The sequence below is a fragment of the Haliotis cracherodii genome, unplaced genomic scaffold (genome assembly GCF_022045235.1).
Source record: "Haliotis cracherodii isolate W230 unplaced genomic scaffold, xgHalCrac1.p SCAF_3, whole genome shotgun sequence".
Lineage (NCBI taxonomy): Eukaryota > Metazoa > Mollusca > Gastropoda > Lepetellida > Haliotidae > Haliotis > Haliotis cracherodii.
Window position 1 is genome coordinate 55,656,147 of NW_027266286.1, and position 25,153 is coordinate 55,681,299.

The 25,153-nt window shown below is 40.1% G+C and overlaps 1 protein-coding gene across 1 annotated transcript; it reads left to right on the top strand.

Moving 5' to 3' along the window:
• The first annotated feature begins 8,590 nt into the window (after positions 1-8,590).
• Positions 8,591-10,495, top strand: LOC139476046 (uncharacterized). The gene is made up of 2 exons (XM_071259284.1): positions 8,591-8,936; positions 10,260-10,495. The coding sequence occupies exons 1-2, from the start codon at positions 8,597-8,599 to the stop codon at positions 10,346-10,348; spliced, it is 429 nt and encodes a 142-aa protein (XP_071115385.1). The 5' UTR covers positions 8,591-8,596; the 3' UTR covers positions 10,349-10,495.
• The last annotated feature ends 14,658 nt before the right edge of the window (positions 10,496-25,153 follow it).

A 25,153-nucleotide genomic window follows, 5' to 3' on the forward strand; every position in this document is an offset into this window, starting at 1 on the left:
CTATATTAGAAAAAAGTATATTAGTAAATACATCAGAAATGACAGTGCAGTAAACATATTCATAAATATTATGAACACTCAAAATACACAAACAATAAATGATCTCTGTTTATGCCTATTCAATGTGCAAAAAGTACGAAATATGTTCAATACCATGCTAACAACAAGTGCTTGATCCAAGAGCTATGGCTGCACAAACTTGACTGGGATGATTTACCCCTGACCATCTTATGACATGCTTGGTAGAATGGCTTTCAGAACTTGGAGTACTTGCTTCATTCAAGTTACCAGACATCATCCACGGCTAAGTTCTCATGTTCATTAGATTGAGCTTCTTTGTGACGCATCAGAGAAGGCATTTAGTGCTGTGGTATATCTGATATCACATACCAGTAGACGGTGGTTTAAGGAATACATACTCGATGTCACCATCCGCTACAGAGGGACCAGAGATAAAATCAGCTTTTTTGTCGGAGATATCGTTCTGGTTGTTTGTGGCAACTATCCCATAGGCCAGTGGGACCTTGGAAGAATCTCTGAAATCATGCCCAAACCTGAGGGTGGAGTCAGGACAGTGAAAGTCAAGACACTGAAAGGGGAATATGTTCGTCCTTCAGCAAAGATATGTGCACTAGAAGACAACTGTTGAAGCCAACTAAGGGATTTAACTCTGTCAGTGGGGACTATGTTAGAGATAAGTACCTTTCAGCGGTAAGCCAAGTTTGTGGCGAGTGCTTTCCCTTAGCTTGCCAAAAGAAAACACGTGTTTGAAAACCCATGAAGCTAGCACGAGTAAAATCAGCAAAACTCCTATGGACACTAAACACCCTAGTGCTGAAATTTCCGGCTGAAGTAGGTATCAGAAGCAAAGAATACACAGTTTGAGAAAGGTTATGAGATAACATTCATTGTGCTAGGCTTGGAAGCGACTGCTCTTATCACCTATGAGATCACGACACATTTAGATAAAAGTTCACGTGTATAAAAATGGCAATTGGGAAAAACCGATATAAGTTGGTGGTGATTGGAAAACCCATGACTCGCGGTAAGAGCCGTATTGGTGAATATTGTGTTCGAAAGAGGGGGTACCTCAATGAGAGAAATAGATTGGGTAGAGTTAATAGTTACATTTTGACATGTCAAGAATTTAGATTTTAAGACATTAAAAAATACATTTGGAGATAAGTTCACATGTAATTATACTGTACAATGAATACTGTCAGAGAGCTGAAAGCTTGGGGGAAACTCAGGCAAGAAGTCGTGCGATGAGAGGTTGTTCCGTAATGAGAAGAGCTGAATGATTGCTTTACTGAATGAAAATCAACCAGTTGTTGAAAACAACTAACCCGTTTTTAATGTTGATCTAAACGAGTTAAGATTTGTCCCCACAGATCCTGCTGTTTGTAAATATCTAACGCTGCCAGTATTTATCTATTTTCGTTTTGTATACTTGATTTTGGTTTGGGCCCTCTTTTTTCAGCTGATCAGAAAGCAGAATGATCTACATGAATTTATTTAAATGTATCTAAAACATTAAATATAATATGAAACATGTATGTAGTTTATAATACATTTATGATTTTATGTGAAATCAAATAAGCAAATCATCTTCAATACTAGTTTTATGAAATATGTGTTTGATAAAAAATAATAATAAACAGTTTCCTTTTTCTGACACCTGTTAAGGTAGTATCACATAGGTAATAATTCACGTTATAGTACGCATTAAGTCAGAATTGAAAGTGCCTTTACCTTAGTTAATTTCTGTAATCCCCATCTTCCCGAGGCAAGGGAGTTAACTGACTCTAAAAGTTCAGTTTTCGTCCTTGCTGAACTAGGCGGGAGATATATTTTGGTCGGACTAACGAGTCAATGCATAGATCAAATCGCGTAATGAAATCGACATCCGGTTCATAAACAAAATGGCGACTGCTGGGCAGATTTCGGTCAATTGCAGGATTTATAGTGCATGTATACTGGGCGTCGACAGATTAAAATCATTTCATGTCTTTAATCAAGGTGCTCAAGTGATTTGATGCACTTTTCGAGGTAAGACCCGTTTTCTTACAATAAAAATCTTGATTATCGATCAGATCGTCTTGCCTGGGTGCCGCCATGTTGTTTATAGCTAATGCGAGTGATACGAGAGGTGGAATCTGATTGGTCAATAGGGGAAACATATAGGCAAGGGTGGAAACTGGACTTTTACAGTCAGTTAACTCCCTTGGCTCCATGAGTTGTGAGTCATGTTTATAAAATAAGCCCCATTCCATATACAGGACTTATGAGGAAAACGCGCCCTCTGCATTATGTCAGAATTAGGAAAATGATTGACGTTATCTCATATCCCTTTGTGTTCTTATCAAATTGCTGAAAATTGAATGGAGCTTTGTTTTGAGGAATGCAAACAGAGTACATAAATGTTTTAATGGTTATACATGGCATGTAATACATTTAAGATTTTAATGGTATTTGTTTAAGTGTTCAGCAAAGTAACTTAAACACTTTATTAAAATATTGTTTCGTTCCATTAAATATATCATCTAAATAAACGTTGATGTTTTATTATCAAGTTACATGTCTACGTCTGTGTTCCGTAATCATATATTTTGTCTGAACATTGTATTCTTTTGAGAACAGATGCACGTACATGTACACCAAGGCTCGGGACTTACTAACTTTAATTTCACTTGGGACAGATAGTCCGCCATTCCTCGTCACTCGTAAATTATTGTCAATATAATATACACATTCAAACACTGGATTTCAATCATTCATTCTGAGAGGACAAGTTTCGGGTTTCTCATTTTGCAGGAAAGCTCTATCATTGCTGTCTGGGCTTGATGACGAGGCATGATTGGGAAACCTTTTGGACGACTGTATGTGTAAAATTTCAGAAACGATTAAATTATATAGAAATCGTTGTGAAAATGTTCAAGTATGTTCATATGACATTACACTCAACACTGACATTAATATGTATGTTTTGGTAATACCTACCAAATTCAAATTGCGAACTCGTTGATGTTAGCGAAGTTATTGAAAGAAACTGCATGGGTTGAGTCAAATGTTTTAAGTTGGTTGTGATCTGAATTAAGGAAACGCCGTACAATAACCTTTAAACAAGAGTTATCAGAAGATGATAAATCCCCCCGGCCCCCAAAAAATTCCAAAAGCAAATCATAACATTAAAGCACCAGTTTACAAGTTGGTCATTGTGTGTATGTACTGAAGAAAACCGTAAGATTTTGGAGATATGCTCTGGAAAAACACATCCCCGTGAATTGAGTCAAAGTCAAACTTGTTGCCAAGAAAACGGAAAAAATAAAAATTCTAAAAATCCCTAAATAGCAGAAGACACCAGTTGACAACCTGGTCTTTGTGTGTGAATGTTTTTTTTATGAAAGAATACCTATTAGTTTTAGAGTTGTGATCGGGACCTAAAAAAAGTACACTCTTCAAAAAGGGAACGCACAGGTAGTATATGTAGTTCACTGAACCTGACTACACAAGAAATCCGGAATATAAATTGGATATTTGTTATTGGAAAATGTTGGTGGCCTGATATTCGAGAAACGGTGCGTCAAAACTTAGTGATTGTCGATTTGCAATGTCTTAAACGGCATTGTTTTCACACTTGTTCAAAAATACCATGGAGGAACACAATAAAGCAAAATGCACGTGCAAGTTATGGCATTCGTAACTCGTGGTAGTGGCTACAGAAAAGGCAAGCATAACGCAAAATATTGTCATTCAATTGTCAACATTTTTCGACTTCGAAAATGCCGAAACTCAGCGCTGCCGATCTAACCGTTACAGTACGAAATGATGCCGTGCACTTTATGCCAGTGACACGAACTGTGAAAACAGTCCAGTGTTTTCCTGCTCATTCTCGAGGAATTGCAAAAGTTTCCTCACCAAACCTGTACATCAATTATTTCCTCATGAAAATAGGCTTCACTATTAACGATTTCTCTCTTATACGCCGAATACGTTTTGTCCAGAGCAGTTCTTATCTGGGCGTTGTAAGGACATTGAAATAAAAACAAACACAAATAGAATTATTCGGGAAGAGATATTATTTTGTGTGTCTGCGTGTCCCCGAATATTCTGGAAAAATATTATTTTGCTTCTGACTGTTGAAACGGAAATTGCCTGCTACAAAAATTGCATTGCGGTGGGGTTGCCTTATGGTTAAAGAGTTATCTTCCCACATGGGTACAATGTGTGAAGTCCATTTCTGGTGTCCCCCGCCGTGAATATCTTAAATCAGAGTATAACGGACAGCCTGAGCTGGAGGCGCGCGTGGATATGTCGACAGTTTTTACGTAGTTAGTGTTAAAACCGAATGTTTGCGGGGATTAATAAGATTTCTGAATTTAGTTACAACAGTAACCTTACATGTAGTTGTTACATTAAGTCATTTCATTCAAATTTGTTTGGTATGATTATGTCTTATAATTATTTTAGGATGGATGGTACAGTTACCGAATAAAATATGCTGAAATATGAATTCATTATGACCATATTTAATCATCTATTTTTTTAAATTAACCCTCCTTACATTAAAGATAACTATTTAAAGAATATAGTACTTAAAGACATTGCAACAAACCGAATAATCAGGGGGGAGACTTTATACTGAGGGGGGCGCGAAATATATCCGCCCGGGGGAGATCTTATTTCAGAATAGATTCTCAGCGCTGCCGATCTAACTGTTACAGTTAGAAATGATGCCGTGCACTTTATGCATTGGTGTATAAAGGTCCGTGACACGAATTGTGAAAACAGTCCAGTGTTTTCCAGCTCATGGAATTGCAAAAGTTTCCTCACCAAACCTGTACATCAATTATTTCCTCATGAAAATAGGCTTCACTATTAACGATTTCTCTCTATACGCCGAATACGTTTTGTCCAGAGCAGTTCTTATCTGGGCGTTGTAAGGACATTGAAATAAAAACAAACACAAATAGAATTATTCGGGAAGAGATATTATTTTGTGTGTCTGCGTGTCCCCGAATATTCTGGAAAAATATTATTTTGCTTCTGACTGTTGAAACGGAAATTGCCTGCTACAAAAATTGCATTGCGGTGGGGTTGCCTTATGGTTAAAGAGTTCTCTTCCCACATGGGTACAATGTGTGAAGTCCATTTCTGGTGTCCCCCGCCGTGAATATCTTAAATCAGAGTATAACGGACAGCCTGAGCTGGAGGCGCGCGTGGATATGTCGACAGTTTATACGTAGTTAGTGTTAAAACCGAATGTTTGCGGGGATTAATAAGATTTCTGAATTTAGTTACATCAGTAACCTTACATGTAGTTGTTACATTAAGTCATTTCATTCAAATTTGTTTGGTATGATTATGTCTTATAATTATTTTAGGATGGATGGTACAGTTACCGAATAAAATATGCTGAAATATGAATTCATTATGACCATATTTAATCATCTATTTTTTTAAAGTAACCCTCCTTACATTAAAGATAACTATTTAAAGAATATAGTACTTAAAGACATTGCAACAAACCGAATAATCAGGGGGGAGACTTTATACTGAGGGGGGCGCGAAATATATCCGCCCGGGGGAGATCTTATTTCAGAATAGATTCTCAGCGCTGCCGATCTAACTGTTACAGTTAGAAATGATGCCGTGCACTTTATGCTTTGGTGTATAAAGGTCCGTGACACGAATTGTGAAAACAGTCCAGTGTTTTCCAGCTCATGGAATTGCAAAAGTTTCCTCACCAAACCTGTACATCGATTAATTCCTCATGATAATAGACTTCAATATCAACGATTTCTCTCTATACGCCGAGTACGTTTTGTCCAGAGCAGTTCTTATTTTGGCGTTGTTAAATTGACTGTTGAAACGGAAATTGCCTGCCACAAAAATGTCATTGCAAGGCGTTTCTCTTAAGAAATAAGGGGCGGCGGGGTAGCCTTAGGGTTAAAGAGTTCGCTTCCCACATGGGTACAATATGTGAAGCCCATTTCTTGTGTCCCCCGCCGTGATATTGCTGGAATATTGCCAAAAACGCCGTAAAACTAAACTCACTCATTTACTATTAAGAAATAATTCAGGCTCATACTTTGTAGCTGTAGTTGAATAAATATCTATCCTTTATACAAAATCCCCCTAATAATATAAAATTGCCAGTCCCGAATTTGGAAATCGAACCCCAGTCACTGGCATGGCAAGCAAACTCAGCAGCCAGTGGGCCACTTCGTCGGTCCCATGTCATATATAGACAAACTGTCAATATATTAGCATTACCTGAACGATCTGTCGGCTCCCCACGGAATGTCTGAGCGTTGTGAAGGCGGATGTTCAGTGAAGCTCGGCCCAACTCTTAATGAGGAAAACTCTGGTGTGTGTGGCATGAATATGAAAGTCCCTACATTATCTTCCGCTCATGCATATCTTTGAAGGTGCGCAAATGTAAATATACTGACGTTGTCAGCGACTTCACCCGATAGACCTATATTTGGTATTGTGTTGATCTCACCCTTTGCACCCCCACACCTCCCATCCCCTACCCCCGCCATGGGAACGATCAAAGACGCAATGTAAATAATACAATAGGGCATGAACACATTCACGCCGCAATTAGCAAATTATTGATAAAAAACGGCTGAAAACGTTATAGAAATATATAGAAGTAAAAATAATAAGAAATAATAATAGTAATAGAAATCTTATTAGCTATGTTGTCTTTACTTTTTGTATATCTTGGACATGCCAAAATCTACTTGAGATTAAACGAAGAAATAAAGCCGTTTCAACTATTTTGGCCTTAATTATCAATATTCCAGACATAACACGGTGGCCATAAAATAATCGATTCTGGGTCATTAAACAAATGGTTGACATCGTGAGAAAGGACCCCCACCGTCGTGATATGTATTCAAATGTATTCCCAACAACCAGGCAAATAAGTGAAACATGAAACGAGCTTCGTAAATGAAACAAACAAGAAAGGGATATTCTAGGTTGATGTATTTGATACGTGTATGAAATGCGATACAGTAAACTACGTTTATAACGAACACGCTTATAACTAACTGACGGATAAAACGAACTTAGTTTCTAGTCCCGACCATTTGTTGTAGATATGCTGTATGTATGCTTATAACGAACTACGGTTATTACGAACTAAAATTAGTGGTCCCCGCGAGTTCGTTATAACCGTAGTTTACTGTATTTCAAGCCCGGGTTGTGTCGACCTTAAGATTGAACTGTTTCGGTGACTGTTTTCAACCTAGCTTGTAATTTTTTGCCCGTCCAATTTTCAATGTACGTTTTCTGTTGCACATTGATTTACAAAATGAAATGTGATGATCTGTTTCTGTTAATCTCTTTATTCAGTTGTAGGCAAGACGCAGAGCCTTCTGTATGTACTGTAACCTTGTTGAGAAACAACACTGTCAATATGCCGTCAAGGGCGGTGGGTTAGCCTGTTGGTGAAACTTTCGCTCGTCGTATAGAAGACCCGAGTTCGAATTGGTACAAAGTGTGAATCAAATCTTGGTATTGCCTGACTATTTCTAATGGAGTAAACCTCTACCCACTCTCACTCAACAATGCCCGCATTCATTAACCCAATCTATAACCAAATCTTTGATAAAAAATATCGTGCTTCTATCTGCGTCTAAATTCCGCTAATTCCTAGGAAATTGAATGAACGCAACCATAGAGATCGTTATCGTTGAAGCCCACAACTTACATGGTCCCAGGTCCATGTTCATGGACATATATGGACATATATTTACAGTACAATGGTTACATAATTATGTGCACACACGTATGACAACAAACACGATAATACATATTGATAAAGTCCTAATTAGTCATTCGTCATGCATAACATTCCTGTGAAATATTAGTTGAACTGTTTCCGTGATATTAGTATTTAAGTAGTTGATGTTGGGTCTAATAATTCAGAAGAGTTGCTGACGTGAACTGGGTTCTGTATTGCCGCCAGGTAAGGAAACGTTTTGAACTAGATATATATGCGCAAGATCTTTAATTGTTTGGCCGTTCTGGATGACTACGTGAGGATTTTCCCTATTCTATCAATCTATGTGAAGATTTTCCCTATTCTATCAGTCTATGTGAGGATTTTCCCCATTCTATCAATCTATGTGAGGGTTTTCCCTATTCTATAAATCTATGTGAGGATTTTCCCTATTCTATCAATCTATGAGAGGATTTTCCCTATGCTATTAATCTATGTGAGGATTTTCCCTATTCTAGCAATCTATGTGAGGATTTTCGCTATTCTATCAATCTATATGAGGTCTTTCACTATTCTATCAATCTATGTGAGGTCTTTCCCTATTTTATCAATCTATGTGAGGATTTTCCCTATTCTATCAATCTATGTGAGGTTTTTCCCTATTCTATCAATCTATGTGAGGATTCAACTCGGTTCTCTGGGATGATCCAACTCTGACGTCATTAGGCAATACTACAGTAAACCTTAGGTGGTGGTCAGTTTAAGTAATGTTTGCACAACTCTACGCTGACTTAAACCAGCCATCTTAAAGGGATTTATAATTCCTGAAAACGTTTATATATTTAGTTTCAGACAACCATGAGAGGCTGCAACAGGTTCCTCATTGCATGTGTGGTCGTGACTATCATTCTACAGATGGTTACTGTCGAAGCAAAGTTGAAAAAGAAAACGTCAATTTTCGATAAAATCAAGGGCTTTTTTAAGTCAAAGAATTTGAAAAGCCCTATGGTGAAGTTTTCGGATATATTCAACTTGCCGGATGACCTATTCACGAACGTTGTGTCGATCTTCTCTGGGTCGACGGCTGCTGAATCAACAGATGCACTCCAGGAGCTTCAGGGGATGGACAAGGGTGACATGTCGGCAAACAGTCAGGAGAGATTCCAAAAGCTCCTGCGGTTATTACGGGACAAAAATGGTAGGTCTCTTTAATTAGATGTTTTTCACACTCCATGGGAATCCTGGTCAGAGTACATCCCTGATACACGTGACGATCCGGGGTAGAATAGGTCTTTAGGAACCCATGCTTGCTGTAAAAGGCGAAAATGTTTGTTGTCAGAGACGACTAACGGGATCGGGTGGTCAGGCTCGCTGACTCGGTTGATGCATGTCATCGTATCCCAATAGCGTGGATCGATGCTCATTATGTCAATCACTTGTCCAGACTCGATTATTTACAGACCGCCGTTATATTGCTGCAATATTGCTGAATGCGGAGTTAAACAACTAACAAACAAACAATCACTTGTGTCAGTTTCGGTGACATGGTTAATTGCATGTCAACGTACCCCGAGAGCATTTGATGTTGCTCATTGCATCAACCTCGGGTTTGTCAGCCTTTTCTCGATTATTTACAGGATGCCCTGATATAACTGGAATTTTACTGACATCAAACAAACAGACACCCATTTCTATGTTTAAATAATAGCGATTGCAGAGACCTAGAGAGATAGAGACATAAAACCAGAATGAGTGAGTGAGTATGGCTTTACGCCGCTTTTAGCAATATTCCAGCAATATCACGGCGGGGGACACCAGAAATGGGCTTCACACATTGTACCCATGTCGGGAATCGAACCCGTGAGGAGCGAACGCTTTAACCACTAGGCTACCCGACCGCCCCACATAAAACCAGAGTAACATGTCCTTGTGAGCCTAAACATTGCTAACAACAGAAGATTGATGGTACTTATGATGGAATATAGAATATAAAAGATGGATTAAACATCTCTGTACAAACGAAACCACTTCTTGATACAGATCAGGTAAGGTAATATCGTTTAAGTGCATGAGGAGTTCAAAAATAAAGCCACATCTCAAATTATCATTCCCTTTCAAACCTAGGTACATTTTTTGTAACGTTTGCTAATAACTTGTAAACGTGATATCTTCAAAGAAACAGAGTGAGTGAGTGACTTTGATGCGTCGTTGAACAGTATTTCAGTTACGCCACGGAGAGTCAGCTTGATATGTGGGGCAAGTCCGAAGTGTTGCAGATCTTAATGATTCACGTTTCACAATTTAGTATATAGGGTGCAACTCTTTGTGGCGCCTTTGGCTATTGTGGCACTCTGTCCCATAGATAGAAATATACAAGTACACATTTAAATACATATACAGTGTATGTAGTTGCTCTTGAAAATTTGTTAATGTAGTGGTGTCTCTCTGTGTATATGTATGCTTGGGTTGGTGAGTTATCTGGTTAGTTGTCTTGGATTAACATAGTTTTGATTTATTTCAGGGTCGCCAGCAACGTCCGTTTCAAGTTTGATGCTGTTGGTTCCAACCTCCTTTCTCGTGGTCGTCAGCTCACTTGGGAGAATACTTTAACGATGTTCCCCAAAGAGTTCTTGACATTCTAGTAATGCAATATGAAAAATTAAATCTATTCAGACATTTATCGCAACGTTTGTCGGTAACGATAACAGCTTCTCTGTTGAACTTCCTCAAGTAACCCAGCGCTCATGTTCATGTGTCGATGTTGTCTTTCATTTTTATGATCATGTTTCGGAGTCAAATACAAAATGTGGAATAATACAAAACAAATATTGATTGTTGTTTTAATGGTAGATGACACCAGAAATGTGTGCATAAATGCACACTGATTCGTTAACTGTGATAATACTATAATGCCCTTTGCATGCCTTCGTCTTTCTGTTTGTGTTTGTTTGTTTTGTTTGTTTGTTGTTTAACGCCGCACTCAGCAATATTCCAGCTATATGGCGGCGGTCTGTAAATAATCAAGTCTGGACCAAACAATCCAGTGATTGACACCGTGAGCATCGATCCACCCAACTGTGATACAATGACATGCATCAACCAGGTCAGCGATCCCCACCATCCGATCCCGTTCGTCGCCTCTTACGAAGAGCACTGTGTATTCAATGAATGATTGCGTACACTGTAAGAAACGTGTTTAGAACCATAAGTTGCTCTGTCCGGGGTACAAGTACAGAAAATGTATTCCTTATACAGTTTCGAAAAGCACTAAGTAGAACTTAAGGGATGAAACTAATCTTCAAACAGTGAAGTGTAAAACAAAAGCTTATGCAGATTCATTTATACCAGCTACAACACAACTTTGGAATAATACGCCACCAGAAAACCTAGAAGGGGCAGAGATCGTTACACAATTTAAGAACGTCCTACACGGGAGGGGAGATAAGGATTTTAATTACAGAAACAGGTATGTCAAATTATTCACAGTCATGGTTACTCTTTACAAACAGTGCTATCTGGAAATTCTAATTTGAGTAAGGAAGTTGAAATCAAATCTCATAATAAACCTACATACAGGAGTTCAGTCACATATGTTCCCATGGTAATCCTACCTACAGGGGTTCATTCACATGAGTTCCCATTGTAATCCTACATACAGAAGTTCAGTCACATGTGTTACAATGGTAGTCCAACCTAGGAGTTCAGTCACATGTGTTCACATGGTAATCCTACATACAGGAGTTCAGTCACATGAGTTCCCATGGTAATCCTACCTACAGGGGTTCAGTCACATGTGTTACAATGGTAGTCCAACCTAGGAGTTCAGTCACATGTGTTCCCATGGTAATCCTACATACAGGAGTTCAGTCACATGAGTTCCCATGGTAATTCTACATACAGGGGTTCAGTCACATGTGTTCCCATGGTAATCCTACTTACAGGGGTTCAGTCACGTGTGTTCATGGTAATCCTATATACAGGGGTTCAGTCACATGAGTTCCCATGGTAATCCTACATACAGAAGTTCAGTCATATGAGTTACAATGATAGTCCAACCTAGGAGTTCAGTCACATGTGTTCCCATGTTAATCCTACATACAGGAGTTCAGTCACATGTGTTCCCATGTTAATCCTACATACAGGGGTTCAGTCACATGTGTTCCCATGTTAATCCTATATACAGGGGTTCAGTCACATGTGTTCCCATGGTAATTCTACATACAGGAGTTCAGTCACATGTGTTCCCATGGTAATCCTACTTACAGGGGTTCAGTCACATGTGTTCCCATGGTAATTCTACATACAGGAGTTCAGTCACATGTGTTCCCATGTTAATCCTACATACAGGAGTTCAGTCACATATGTTCCTATGGTAATCCTAGATACAGGAGTTCAGTCACATGTGTTCCCATGTTAATCCTACATACAGGAGTTCAGTCACATGTGTTCCCATGGTAATTCTACATACAGGAGTTCAGTCACATGTGTTCCCATGTTAATCCTATATACAGGGGTTCAGTCACATGTGTTCCCATGGTAATTCTACATACAGGAGTTCAGTCACATGTGTTCCCATGGTAATCCTACTTACAGGGGTTCAGTCACATGTGTTCCCATGGTAATTCTACATACAGGAGTTCAGTCACATGTGTTCCCATGTTAATCCTACATACAGGAGTTCAGTCACATATGTTCCTATGGTAATCCTAGATACAGGAGTTCAGTCACATGTGTTCCCATGTTAATCCTACATACAGGAGTTCAGTCACATGTGTTCCCATGGTAATTCTACATACAGGAGTTCAGTCACATGTGTTCCCATGGTAATCCTACATACAGGAGTTCAGTCACATGTGTTCCCATGGTAATTCTACATACAGGAGTTCAGTCACATGTGTTCCCATGGTAATCCTACATACAGGAGTTCAGTCACATGTGTTCCCATGTTAATTCTACATACAGGGGTTCAGTCACATGTGTTCCCATGGTAATCCTACTTAGGAGTTCAGTGATATGTGTTCATATGGTAATCCTACCTAGGAGTTCAGTGACATGTGTTCCCATGTTAATCCTACCTAGGAGTTCAGTTACATGTGTTCCCATGGTAATCTTACCTAGGAGTTCAGTGATATGTGTTCACATGGTAATCCTACCTAGGCGTTCAGTTACATGTGTTCCCATGGTAATCCTATATACACGAGTTCACATCCACATGTGGGAGGAAAGCCTGAAGTGATGCAGGTCTCAGACGTTTACCACTTCGGTGAAACTCACGAGCACGGGTATGGTGCTGACAAGCCTAGAAACATAATTGGGGCGAACCGGGATTCGAACCCACAATAATAGGTTTCTGGCGTGCCCAAGGGACGCAACTCTGCACAGCGAATCGCGGCGCCTTAAACGACTGGGCCACCCGTGCCCCCGAGTATGAAATGAATTTGTCCTTGAGTATAGTATGTATGCAGCATGAACGAAACTCCGAGTCGAACTTGAGCACCACGCCCAACCTAGGGTATTATCCCGTCTGACACAGGCCGATATATTGATGAGTTACTATGTTTATGCTTGATGGTGTTGCGTCAAGTTCCAGTCTGAATTTAGATGTCGACGTCGTTATTAGTGCCTTGCGCCAAGAGCTTTGCCTATTGTTGATCATCGTTAACTACAAGAATGGTGTAACTTCACAGATTGACAGATAAACAACGTCATTAGAAGTTACTTGAATCAGATTTGTTGGGACTGATATACTTTCCAATGTAGACCTATAGGCAGAAGTATTTAACAATGACGAATTAGCCCCCAAAAGCAATAGCAAGAGTTCGAGATTTTACGGCGCTTCATATAGTATGTTTCGCGATAGAGTTTTCGTACAACATAAACATATACCACTGCAATATTGTCTTTTTAGAAAATCAAAGTGTTTTCTTCATTGCAATAATGTATTCAAGACATACATAAGACACGCCAGGGACTCAATATATAACAACACTGGTTAACTCGAAGTCTTCAGAATTATACTCGTGCTCGTGGGTTTCACAAAAGTGAAAAGCGTCTAAGATCTGCATAACTTGGGGATTTCCCCCCACATCAAGCTGACTTGATGTAACTTGAATACTGTTCAAAGTATCGGTCAACCAAACTCAGCCCATTTTGGGGATAAAGGACGCTCCATTCATGAAAGTTCCACTAAATGTGCGTGAGGTGAGGTGAGATGGGGTTTAACGTCGCGTTCACACCTACATGTACATAGCGACGTGTGTGTGTGTGTGTGTGTGTGTGTGTGTGTGTGTGTGTGTGTGTGTGTTTGTGTTTGTCTGTAGCTGCTAGTCTGGGCTAATGCCAGTTTGATAATGCTAGCCCACTGAGATACCATCAACATAAATACCGCACTCAGACACAGTTCACTGACTCCGAGCCGACCAGTCCTTGTTTCAACCCCTTAATGCCGAACGTCAGGCAGGGTAACAACAAATACCATATTTTTACCTCTTTTGACGAATATCAAACTCCGACCTTCCGCTCTCCGGGCGGACGCTCTACCACTAGACCACAGAAACGGTCAGCAGTTACAGTAGAATATATACGATATTATATGAGATTACATGATCCAGATGCACGATCATCGGATCCTAACCCGGGTAAGAGAGGCAACTCTGCACAGCAACAGTCTACCGATCAAGGGCGTGTATGATATGTTTCTTATTATATTATACATTTATATACCGCAGGTATCCGGGTACTAGTATCTGCTCAAATGCGGTAAGATTACCATGGGAACACATGTAACTGAACTCCTAGGTAGGATTAACATGGGAACACATGTCACTGATCCGTTCGCATTCCAGTTATCATTCTCAACTCCCTGGGGAGAATACAACCTAAGCTCACATATCGGGTACCCATTTCCCGCTGGGTGAACAGAGGCACATTTGAACTTAGTCACTTGCCAAGGGTCACACCACACGTTTTGAAGCTTGTGTTTTGGGTGTCTGTACGTATTCGTGTTTCACCATCTGGTCATCTACCATCGGACGAGTGGGTTGTTTTAAGTGCATAGGGTGCATGTACTGTACACTAGGGGTACTGAGAACACTGTAATGGCCTGTCCCACCACAACGTTTTAGAGTAACCTAAAACCTAGCGTGTAAAAGACAGTTGGTATGCTGTCATACGTCGATCATTCATCGAAAAACTATGATTTTGGCGTATCCATAGCGTATACAAAACAAGAGTTTACCGTATATGTAACGCATGTCTAACGTATTAGTAGCGTATCACTATAACTTATGACAGCGTATACAAGCGTATTGCCAGCGTCTGTCTGGCGTGTTCAACGTATGACCAGCGTGTGCCCAGTGTTTGAGTAACGTATGACTTGCGCGCTCAGCGTTAGCGTGGGGAAAGGTGCCAAACACGGGCTGTATTCATAAACATTCTTAGAATTTTCTTAAGAATACTCTTAACTCGCTAAGAAAATTCTTAGCTAAGTGTTACACTTAGGAGTGTAATCATAATGACTCTGAGCGTAACTTTTAGCTACGAGTTAAGTGAAACTCTGAGAGTAACTCAGACATTGGTCGTAACCAGGGGAATCCCTGTGCTATATTTAGAATTCCGGGCACTCTTCAGTTTTAGAGGCATGATTTTGTATCGCGTGACTGTCACGTGATGTAAACGTATGAAGAGCGTTCCTCTAATGTATGTCTAACGTATAATTCATACCTTCATACGTTCCCATACACCGAAAAGTTTGTGCATGCACAAAAATGTATTTTAAGCCTCGGCGTACTACAACGTATACTAGCATGCTTTTAACGTATACAACTTGCACCTAACTTATCCATGGCGTGTTTCAGCGTTGCCGGCGTTTTGGCAAACCTTCTCATACGTCGCCATACGTTACTGGTATACGTTGTAGTTGTAACTCCTGAAACTCGACACGGCACTTATCTCGAACTATGAATAACTCGACATCATTTCGACTGTTCACAGAATATATTCACTGTCAAACCTATACATGTAGACAATTCTAGATCATGCAAAATGTTTCGAATGTTTTCCTTGTTTGTTTGTTTGTTGTTTAACGCCGCACGCAGCAATATTCCAGCTATATGGCGGCGGTCTGTAAATAATCGAGTCTGGACCAGACAACCCATTGACATCATGAGCATCGATCCACGCAATTGGGATACGATGACATGTATCACCCAAGTCAGAGAGCCTGACCACCCGATCCCGCATAGTCGCCCTTTACAGCAAGCATGGGTTGCTGTTTCGAATGTATTTATAGTAACATATGCATGGGGGTGACAAAATAAACGATGGACAACACTGTGTGGTTAAAGGCTTTATTGATGTGTACATACGCGTGTGTGAGAACACTGAGTTGGGAACTTACATGATCATTGTACATATAAACCCCATCAATCCGGACTGAATTGAGCAACAAACGTGTGGATCAACAAATGTCCGGATTAACAAGTTTCTGAATTAACAAATGTCCGGAATGTCAAATGTTTAGATTAAATGCCTGGATTAACAAACGTCCGGATTAAACAACAAATGTGCGGATCAACATTGTCCGGATAAACATATGTCTGGATTAACAAACGTCTGACTTAAATAACAAATGTCCTGATTAACAAGTGCCTGGGTTAAACAACAGATGTTCTGATTAACAAATGTCTGTATCAACAAATGTCCAAATACCAGATAAAATAAAAAATGTCCAGATTAAAAAAATGTCTGAATTAACGAATGTCCTGATTTGCAAATGCCTGAATTAAACAACAAATGTCCGGATGAGCAAATGTCTGGAATAACGAATGTCCTGAATAGCAAATGCCAGATAAAATAACAAAAGTCAGGATTAACAAATGTCCAGTTTAAAAAAATGTCTGTATGAACAAATGTCCTGATGAGCAAATGTCTGGATTAACAAACGTCTGGATTAGGTAACAAATGTCTAGATTAGCAAGTGCTTGGATTAATCGACACATGTCCGGATTAACGAGTGTCTGGATTTGGAAATGCCAGATGAAATAACAAGTGTCCGGTGTCCGGATCAATGAATGTCTGAATTAACAAACGTCCGGTTTGACAAATGCCCCATTAACAAATGTCCGGATGAACAAATATCTGGATCAACAAAAGTCCAGTTTCATAAATGCCTGGATGAACAAATGTTCTGATGAGCAAATGCTCTGATTAACAAATGTCTGGATGAACAAATGTTCGGACTAATGGAGTTTCACTGTACACAGTGATCATATGTACATCAACAATAATAAATATTGATATTTCTTCTGAAAATCGTGATACGAGGTAACATACAGAGTGAAACGACGTGCAGTGGCGAGATACAGCGAGCAGGGTTTAAGTGGGTGTTGTCCAAGGTTGTGAAGGGTAGCGGCAGTATGGACATACGGCTATTTCAAAGTACCTGTCGGATTAACACTGTCTGGAGTAACAAATGTCCGCATTGACAAATTTCTGAATTAAATATCCGGAATGACAATTTTTTGGATTAACAAATGCATGGCGTAACAAATGCCTGGAGTGACACATACCCGGATTAACACTGTCTGGAGTAAGAAATGTCCGGATTAACAAGTTTCTGAATTAATAAATGTCCGGTAGACAAAAATTTGGATTAACAAATGTCTGGAGTAACACATACCCGGATAAACACTGTCTGAAGTAAGAAATGTCCGGATTAACAAGTTTCTGAATTAACGAATGTCAGGTAGACAAAAATTTGGATTAACAAATGTCTGGAGTAACAAATGCCCGGATTAAGAAATGGCTGGAGTAACAAATGTCCAGATTAAGAAGTTTCTGAACTAACAAATGTCCGGAATGACAAATGTTTGGATTAACAAATGCCCGGATTAACAATATCTGGAGTAACGTATGTCCGGATTAAAATGTTACGGAATTAACAAATGTCCGGAATGACAAATGTTTGGATTAACAAATACACGGATTAAGAAATGGCTGGATTAACGTTGCAGATAATGCCTCGTCAGTTGATTACTATCCCAGTAATAGTCGGAATGACGGGTTTCCAGACTAATGGGATTTCGCTATACACGGTGATGATCGTATGTTCATCAACAGTTAATTCCTAATTTCTTCTGAAAATCGTGATACAAGGTAACGTAAAGGGTGTAACGACATGCAGTGGTGACGAGATACAGCGAGCACTGTTTAACTGGGTGTTGTCCAAGCTTGGGTAGGGTAGCGGGAGTATGGACAGCCGGTGTTTTAAAGTCGGAGTAGGTTGACGACCACCACGCACGCACAGGACACCATCAACCAGCTGAAGCTGCAGGCAGTAGCAGATGAAGCTGTCAAGAATAGAAATGTTCAACGTCAAATATCATGTGATCTTATGTTCCTCCGAAACATGCTTGTTGTATAGATTTAATACTTTGAATCACCTGATGATGTTTGTCTCTTTGTTTGTTTTGTTTGTTATTAAGGCCGTACACCGCAATATTCCAGAAATATGACGGCAGTCAGTAAATAAATCGAGTCTGGACCAGACAATCCAGGAATTGACATCATTAGCGTCGATCTATGCATTTGGGATACGATGACATGTATCAATCAAGTCAAGAAACCTGACCACCGGATCCCGTTAGCCGCCTCTTACGACAAGCATGGGTTTCTGAAGATCAATTCGAGCACGGATCTTCACTGAATCACCTGATGCTTACGCCCTTTGTTTGTAATACTGTGTGTTGGATCACTATTCAGAGGTGCGGAAATAGCAATCCCGACCGGAGCGTAAGTTCCACACATGATAAATAGTGCATTTCAGTTGTCAGTAGGAAAATACCATACCTTGAAAAGAAAATTAATGATTAGGGATTTGTATAAAAATAAATATATCTCTGATATGACAAGCAAATGGTAACCCCAATCATACAAATCACCTTACAAATCAGTCAGTAGTTACTGTCTGAATTAACAAATGTCCCGACTGACAAATGCCCTGTTAACAAACGTCCGGATTAACAAGTATCTGGATTAACAAATGTCCAGTTCAAATAAAATTCTGTTTGAACAAATGTCCTGATGAGCGAATGTCCTGATTAACAAATAACTGGATTAAACAACAAATGTCCTGATTAACAAATGTCCTAATTAGCAAATGCCAGATAAAATAACAAATGTCCGTATTAACATATATCCAGTTCAAAAAAAGTCTGGATGAACAAACGTTTGGATTAAATGACAAATGACCTGATTAGCAAGGCTGTCTGGATTAAACAACACATGTCCGGATTAACAAATGTCCTGATTAGCAACTTTCAGATAAAATAACAAATGTCCTGATTAGCAAATGCTAGAGACAAAAACCATTTTTTTTATTTCATTTGGAAATCTCTTCCGACTAGGCTTTGCATCCGCAGGTTTTTTTATGTTCCCATTATTAGTAGACGCCATCTGTAAAATGATTGACATCACCTCGCAGAGACTGATGAGTATTGACTTTACTTCCATGGTTACCTACGATAAAAATAAAACACAAATTTATCAATATTCCATAATCAGATGGCATTTCAATAACTCGAACTCAACTTGCAGTTCTTCGCTTCATCGTTATCCGTCGTTTGATACTAGAGGTATGGAATATACATATCATTTATTTCCTAAGACTTCGAGTGATGGGATTAAACAAAACATGTCCTCCAAACAATAACGTCATGGTATGCATCATATGTAGACAGACAAGAAAGAGTCCCCACCTTGTGAAACGTCTGATTTACCTGCCCGTCGGTTGCAAGTGCGCATGTAAAACAAATATCCTTCTCTTATATATACAGAACGCTATCTGACAAGTAGTTACAAAACATCTCCATCTATTGTCTCGTCTTTTTATTTTCATGACTTACGCATTAATTAAATCCCGTTGGTGTTAACATTTCTAGCTATTATGACGACGTCATGATCAGTATTAGAAATTCTTTTAAAAGAACGCACTACTCCCGGTAAATACTGTACGAGAAGACGATGGAAAAAAGAGTCACACAGCAATTAGATGTTGGTACGTAGAAGACAATAGTACTGTACACACGGATAAAACTGCTACAAATATGATTGACACGTGAAGATCCGGGGTAGAATAGGTCTTCAGCAACCCATGCTTTCCGCGAAAGGCGTCTATGCTTGTCGTAAGAGGCGACTAACAGGATCGGGTGGTCAGGCTCGCTGACTTGGTTGATGCATGCCATCGTATCCCAATTGCGTGGATCGATGCTTATGATGTCAATCACTTGGATTGTCTGGTCCAGACTCGATTATTTACAGACCGCCGTCATATAGCGGGAATATTGTTGAGAGCTACGTTAAACAACAAACAAACAAAAACAAATATGATTTTAATTATATCTTTGAGACCATAGTTGCTTTAATGAGGAACGTCTATGTACCCTCTGGCGTTACTACGATGAGGGGCGGTCGGGTAGCCTAGTGGTTAAAGCGTAAGTTCGTCACGCCGAAGATCCGGGTTCGATTCTCGACATGGGTACAATGTGTGAAGCCCAGATCTGGTGTCCACCGCCGTGATATTGCTGGAATATTGCTAAAAGCGGCGTAAAACCATACTCACTCACTCACTCACTATGATGAGCTGGGAATTAAATCATAATAATGATAAAAATAAACAGTGTTATGCTCATGCTATCACATGGCTGTTTTGGGGCAGTGTGCTTGACCACTGGTCCTCCTGGCCAGAATGAGTGAGTGAGTATGGTTTGACGCCGCTTTCAGCAATATGTCAGCAATATCACGGTGGGGGACACCAGAAAGGATCCTCACACATTGTACCCATGTGGGGAATCGAACCGGGCCTTCGGCGTGACGAGCAAACGCTTTCACCACTAGGCTACGTCTGGTGTTGTTATGAGGGCCAAATGAAATAACAGTGAAGTCTGATTAAAAGCAACATAAGAAGGATGGGCGAATGTCTTTCATCCACAGGGACACACGCTGTTTATGTGCATATTATTTTCAAAATAATTCAGGTGAGTAGGTTAATAAATGAAAAAAAGAAATTTCATCTTAAAAATCTTCGATATGTAAATATTGTTAAGTAGGTTGGGGAAATCAATAGGGTGCAGATAACTTATCATTGGTACTTTTTATGTCCACCGTTTACGATTTGATCATACCTTTAGTATATTAACATATGTGTTGCCTTGAGCATACTGGTATTCAAGTATCCGTTGCAGGATCGATTATTACACCACAAAGAGGGAACCCAAAGAAAGGGCGTATGCCACAGGAAAGTAAGGATATCACGTGATATAACTTTTCTCTTGTCCCCGGCTTTGTCACTAAATAGTTGCCCCCACGAAAGAAGGAGGGTGGGGGAGGGGGTGGGATAGTAGCTCACAGCGCAGTCGTTGATGACCGTGTTGACGCCAGTTTCAATTTCAATTTCAAAATGAACCTGTTTTGTATTACATAGTCAATTTCAATGCCAAAAAACAAGATTTACTCATGGTAAAAACAATTTTAAATATCATCAAACAATCTACATTGATATGCTCAATTTATTGCCATGTGCGCGCTCCTCTAATCAAGAACTCACCAAAAGAATACATCCTTATCTCAGGAATCACACTTCATCCCGGTACATCATCACCTCACACCCCAACACGTGATCTCCATACATCACCAACTCACACCCCAACACGTTATCTCCATACATCACCACCTCACACCCCAACACGTTATCTTCATACATCACCATCTCACACCCTGACATGTTATCTACGTACATCACCACCTCACACCCCAACACGTTATCTCCATACATCACCACATGACACCCCAACACGTTATCTCCATACATCACCATCTCACACCCTGACATGTTATCTACGTACATCACCAACTCACACCCCAACACGTTATCTCCAAACATCACCACCTCACACCCTAACACGTTATCTCCATACATCACTACCTCACACCCCACAACGTTATGTCCATACATCACCACCTCACACCCCAACACGTTATCTCCATACATCACCACCTCACACCCTAACACGTTATCTCCATACATCACCACCTCACACCCCAACACGTTATGTCCATACATCACCACCTCACACCCCAACACGTTATCTCCATACATCACCACCTCACACCCCACAACGTTATCTCCATACATCACCACCTCACACCCCACAACGTTATGTCCATACATCACCACCTCACACCCCAACACGTTATCTCCATACATCACCACCTCACACCCTAACACGTTATCTCCATACATCACCACCTCACAACCTAACACGTTATCTCCATACATCACCACCTCACACCCTAACACGTTATCTCCATACATCACCACCTCACACCCCAACACGTTATCTCAATACATCACCATCTCACACCCTAACACGTTATCTCCAAACATCACCACCTCACACGCCAACACGTGATCTCCATACATCACCACCTCACACCCCAACACGTTATCTCCATACATCACCACCTCACACCCCAACACGTGATCTCCATACATCACCACCTCACACCCCAACACGTTATGTCCATACATCACCACCTCATACCCCAACACTTTATCTCCATACATCACCACCTCACACCCCAACACGTTATCTCCATACATCACCACCTCACACCCCAACACGTTATCTCCATACATCACCACCTCACAACTCCAACACCATTACCCCTCTATAGCACCATCTCACATGCCCAATGCCGTTATCCCTATTTGAAGCCATCTCACATGCCCAACACCGTCATCCCTCTGTAGCGCCTTCTCAAGAATGCCCAACACCGTTATCCCTCTATAGCACCATCTCACATGCCCAACACCGTTATCCCTCTATAGCGCCATCTCACATGCCCAACACCGTTATCCCTCTATAGCGCCATCTCATATGCCCAACACCGTTATATCTCTATAGCACCACCTTACATGCCCAACACCGTTATCCCTCTATAGCACCACCTTACATGCCCAACACCGTTATCCCTCTATAGCACCATCTCACATGCCCAACACCGTTATCTATCTATAGCACCATCTCACATGCCCAACACCGTTATCTCTCTATAGCACCACCTCACATGCCCAACGCCGTTATCTATCTATAGCACCATCTCACATGCCCAACACCGTTATCTATCTATAGCGCCACCTCACATGCCCAACACCGTTATCTATCTATAGCACCATCTCACATGCCCAACACCGTTATCTATCTATAGCACCATCTCACATGTCCAACACCGTTATCCCTCTATAACGCCACCTCACATGCCCAACACCGTTATCTCTTTATAGCACCACCTCACATGCCCAACACTGTTATCTCTCTATAGCACCACCTCACATGCCCAACACCGTTATCCCTCTATAGCACCACCTCATATGACCAAGGCCGTTGTCCCTCTATAGCACCACATCACATGCCCAACATGCCCAATCACCTCACGTTTGACGTCTCAAAAAGTACTAATTTCGTGTTCCAGCTTCATTTTCTAGGCGTTCGTAAACCGGATTTTAATCGCGTGTAATGGCACCTATCTTTTCATCAGCATGTGAAAGAGATCCGCATCAGTTTGTGAACACAAAGACAATGAGGATCTGATATCTTTAACGTGTTGTTGACGGCAGGATAAATGTGGCCGGACCTTCTTCTTACATTGTCAGGAACAGGTGTGTCTCCGTATTGTACGTTCAAACCGGATTGAAAATATACATTGTCTGTTTAACTGCGCATTACTGAAATCGTTTTTATAAACACTGTGTTGTACATACCGTGTTTAAACGAGATGTGAGTAACCATAGTAACTACAACGTTATAAAAAAGTGCAAGCTGTATGTGGTTTATGTGAAATTCCACCAATAAGAACTTATCTTATACAACAACGAGTGAGTGAGTGTGGTTTTACGCCGCTTTTACCAATATTCCAGCAATATCACAGAGGTGGCACCCAAAATTAGCATTTGAAATAATTAGAATTTGGAACAAATATTTACACTGAATGAAAACATAATGGAGATCCAAGTCTGGAAAGCCCCAGTGTATCAAGATGGCCTGTAATATTTGCGACCGGCCAAACCAGTGACTGGCAATATGAACAAACAAACACAATAAAACAAGACACCCATTGGGATGATTCGGTCTTTCCTGCTTACACGGGCAGCTTATAGTCGTCTCGTCTGAAATGATTATAATACTGTATGTGTCCCGGGATTTGAGTGATTATAATACTGTATGTGTCCCGGGATTTGAGTGATTATAATACTGTATGTGTCCCGGGATTTGAGTGATTATAATACTGTATGTGTCCCGGAATTTGAGTGATTATAATACTGTATGTGTCCCGGGATTTGAGTGATTATAATACTGTATGTGTCCCGGGATTTGAGTGATTATAATACTGTATGTGTCCCGGAATTTGAGTGATTATAATACTGTATGTGTCCCGGGATTTGAGTGATTATAATACTGTATGTGTCCTGGGATTTGAGTGATTATAATACTGTATGTGTCCCGGGATTTAAGTGATTATAATACTGTATGTGTCCCGGGATTTGAGTGATTATAATACTGTATGTGTCCTGGGATTTGAGTGATTATAATACTGCATGTGTCCCGGGATTTGAGTGATTATAATACTGTATGTGTCCCGGGATTTGAGTGATTATAATACTGTATGTGTCCCGGGATTTGAGTGATTATAATACTGTATGTGTCCCGGGATTTGAGTGATTATAATACTGTATGTGTCCCGGAATTTGAGTGATTATAATACTGTATGTGTCCCGGAATTTGAGTGATTATAATACTGTATGTGTCCCGGGATTTGAGTGATTATAATACTGTATGTGTCCCGGGATTTGAGTGATTATAATACTGTATGTGTCCCGGGATTTGAGTGATTATAATACTGTATGTGTCCCGGAATTTGAGTGATTATAATACTGTATGTGTCCCGGAATTTGAGTGATTATAATACTGTATGTGTCCCGGGATTTAAGTGATTATAATACTGTCTGTGTCCCGGGATTTGAGTGATTATAATACTGTATGTGTCCTGGGATTTGAGTGATTATAATACTGTATGTGTCCCGGGATTTGAGTGATTATAATACTGTATGTGTCCCGGGATTTGAGTGATTATAATACTGTATGTGTCCTGGGATTTGAGTGATTATAATACTGTATGTGTCCCGGGATTTGAGTGATTATAATACTGTATGTGTCCCGGGATTTAAGTGATTATAATACTGTATGTGTCCTGGGATTTGAGTGATTATAATACTGTATGTGTCCCGGGATTTGAGTGATTATAATACTGTATGTGTCCTGGGATTTGAGTGATTATAATACTGTATGTGTCCCGGGA

What these genes read in the sequence shown, in the direction of transcription:
- LOC139476046 (XM_071259284.1), top strand. Translation starts at nt 8,597, where the DNA reads ATGAGAGGCTGCAACAGGTTCCTCATTGCATGTGTGGTCGTGACTATC. An exon ending in GTTATTACGGGACAAAAATG is followed by an intron (nt 8,937 to 10,259) that starts GTAGGTCTCTTT and finishes GATTTATTTCAG; the next exon opens with GGTCGCCAGCAACGTCCGTT.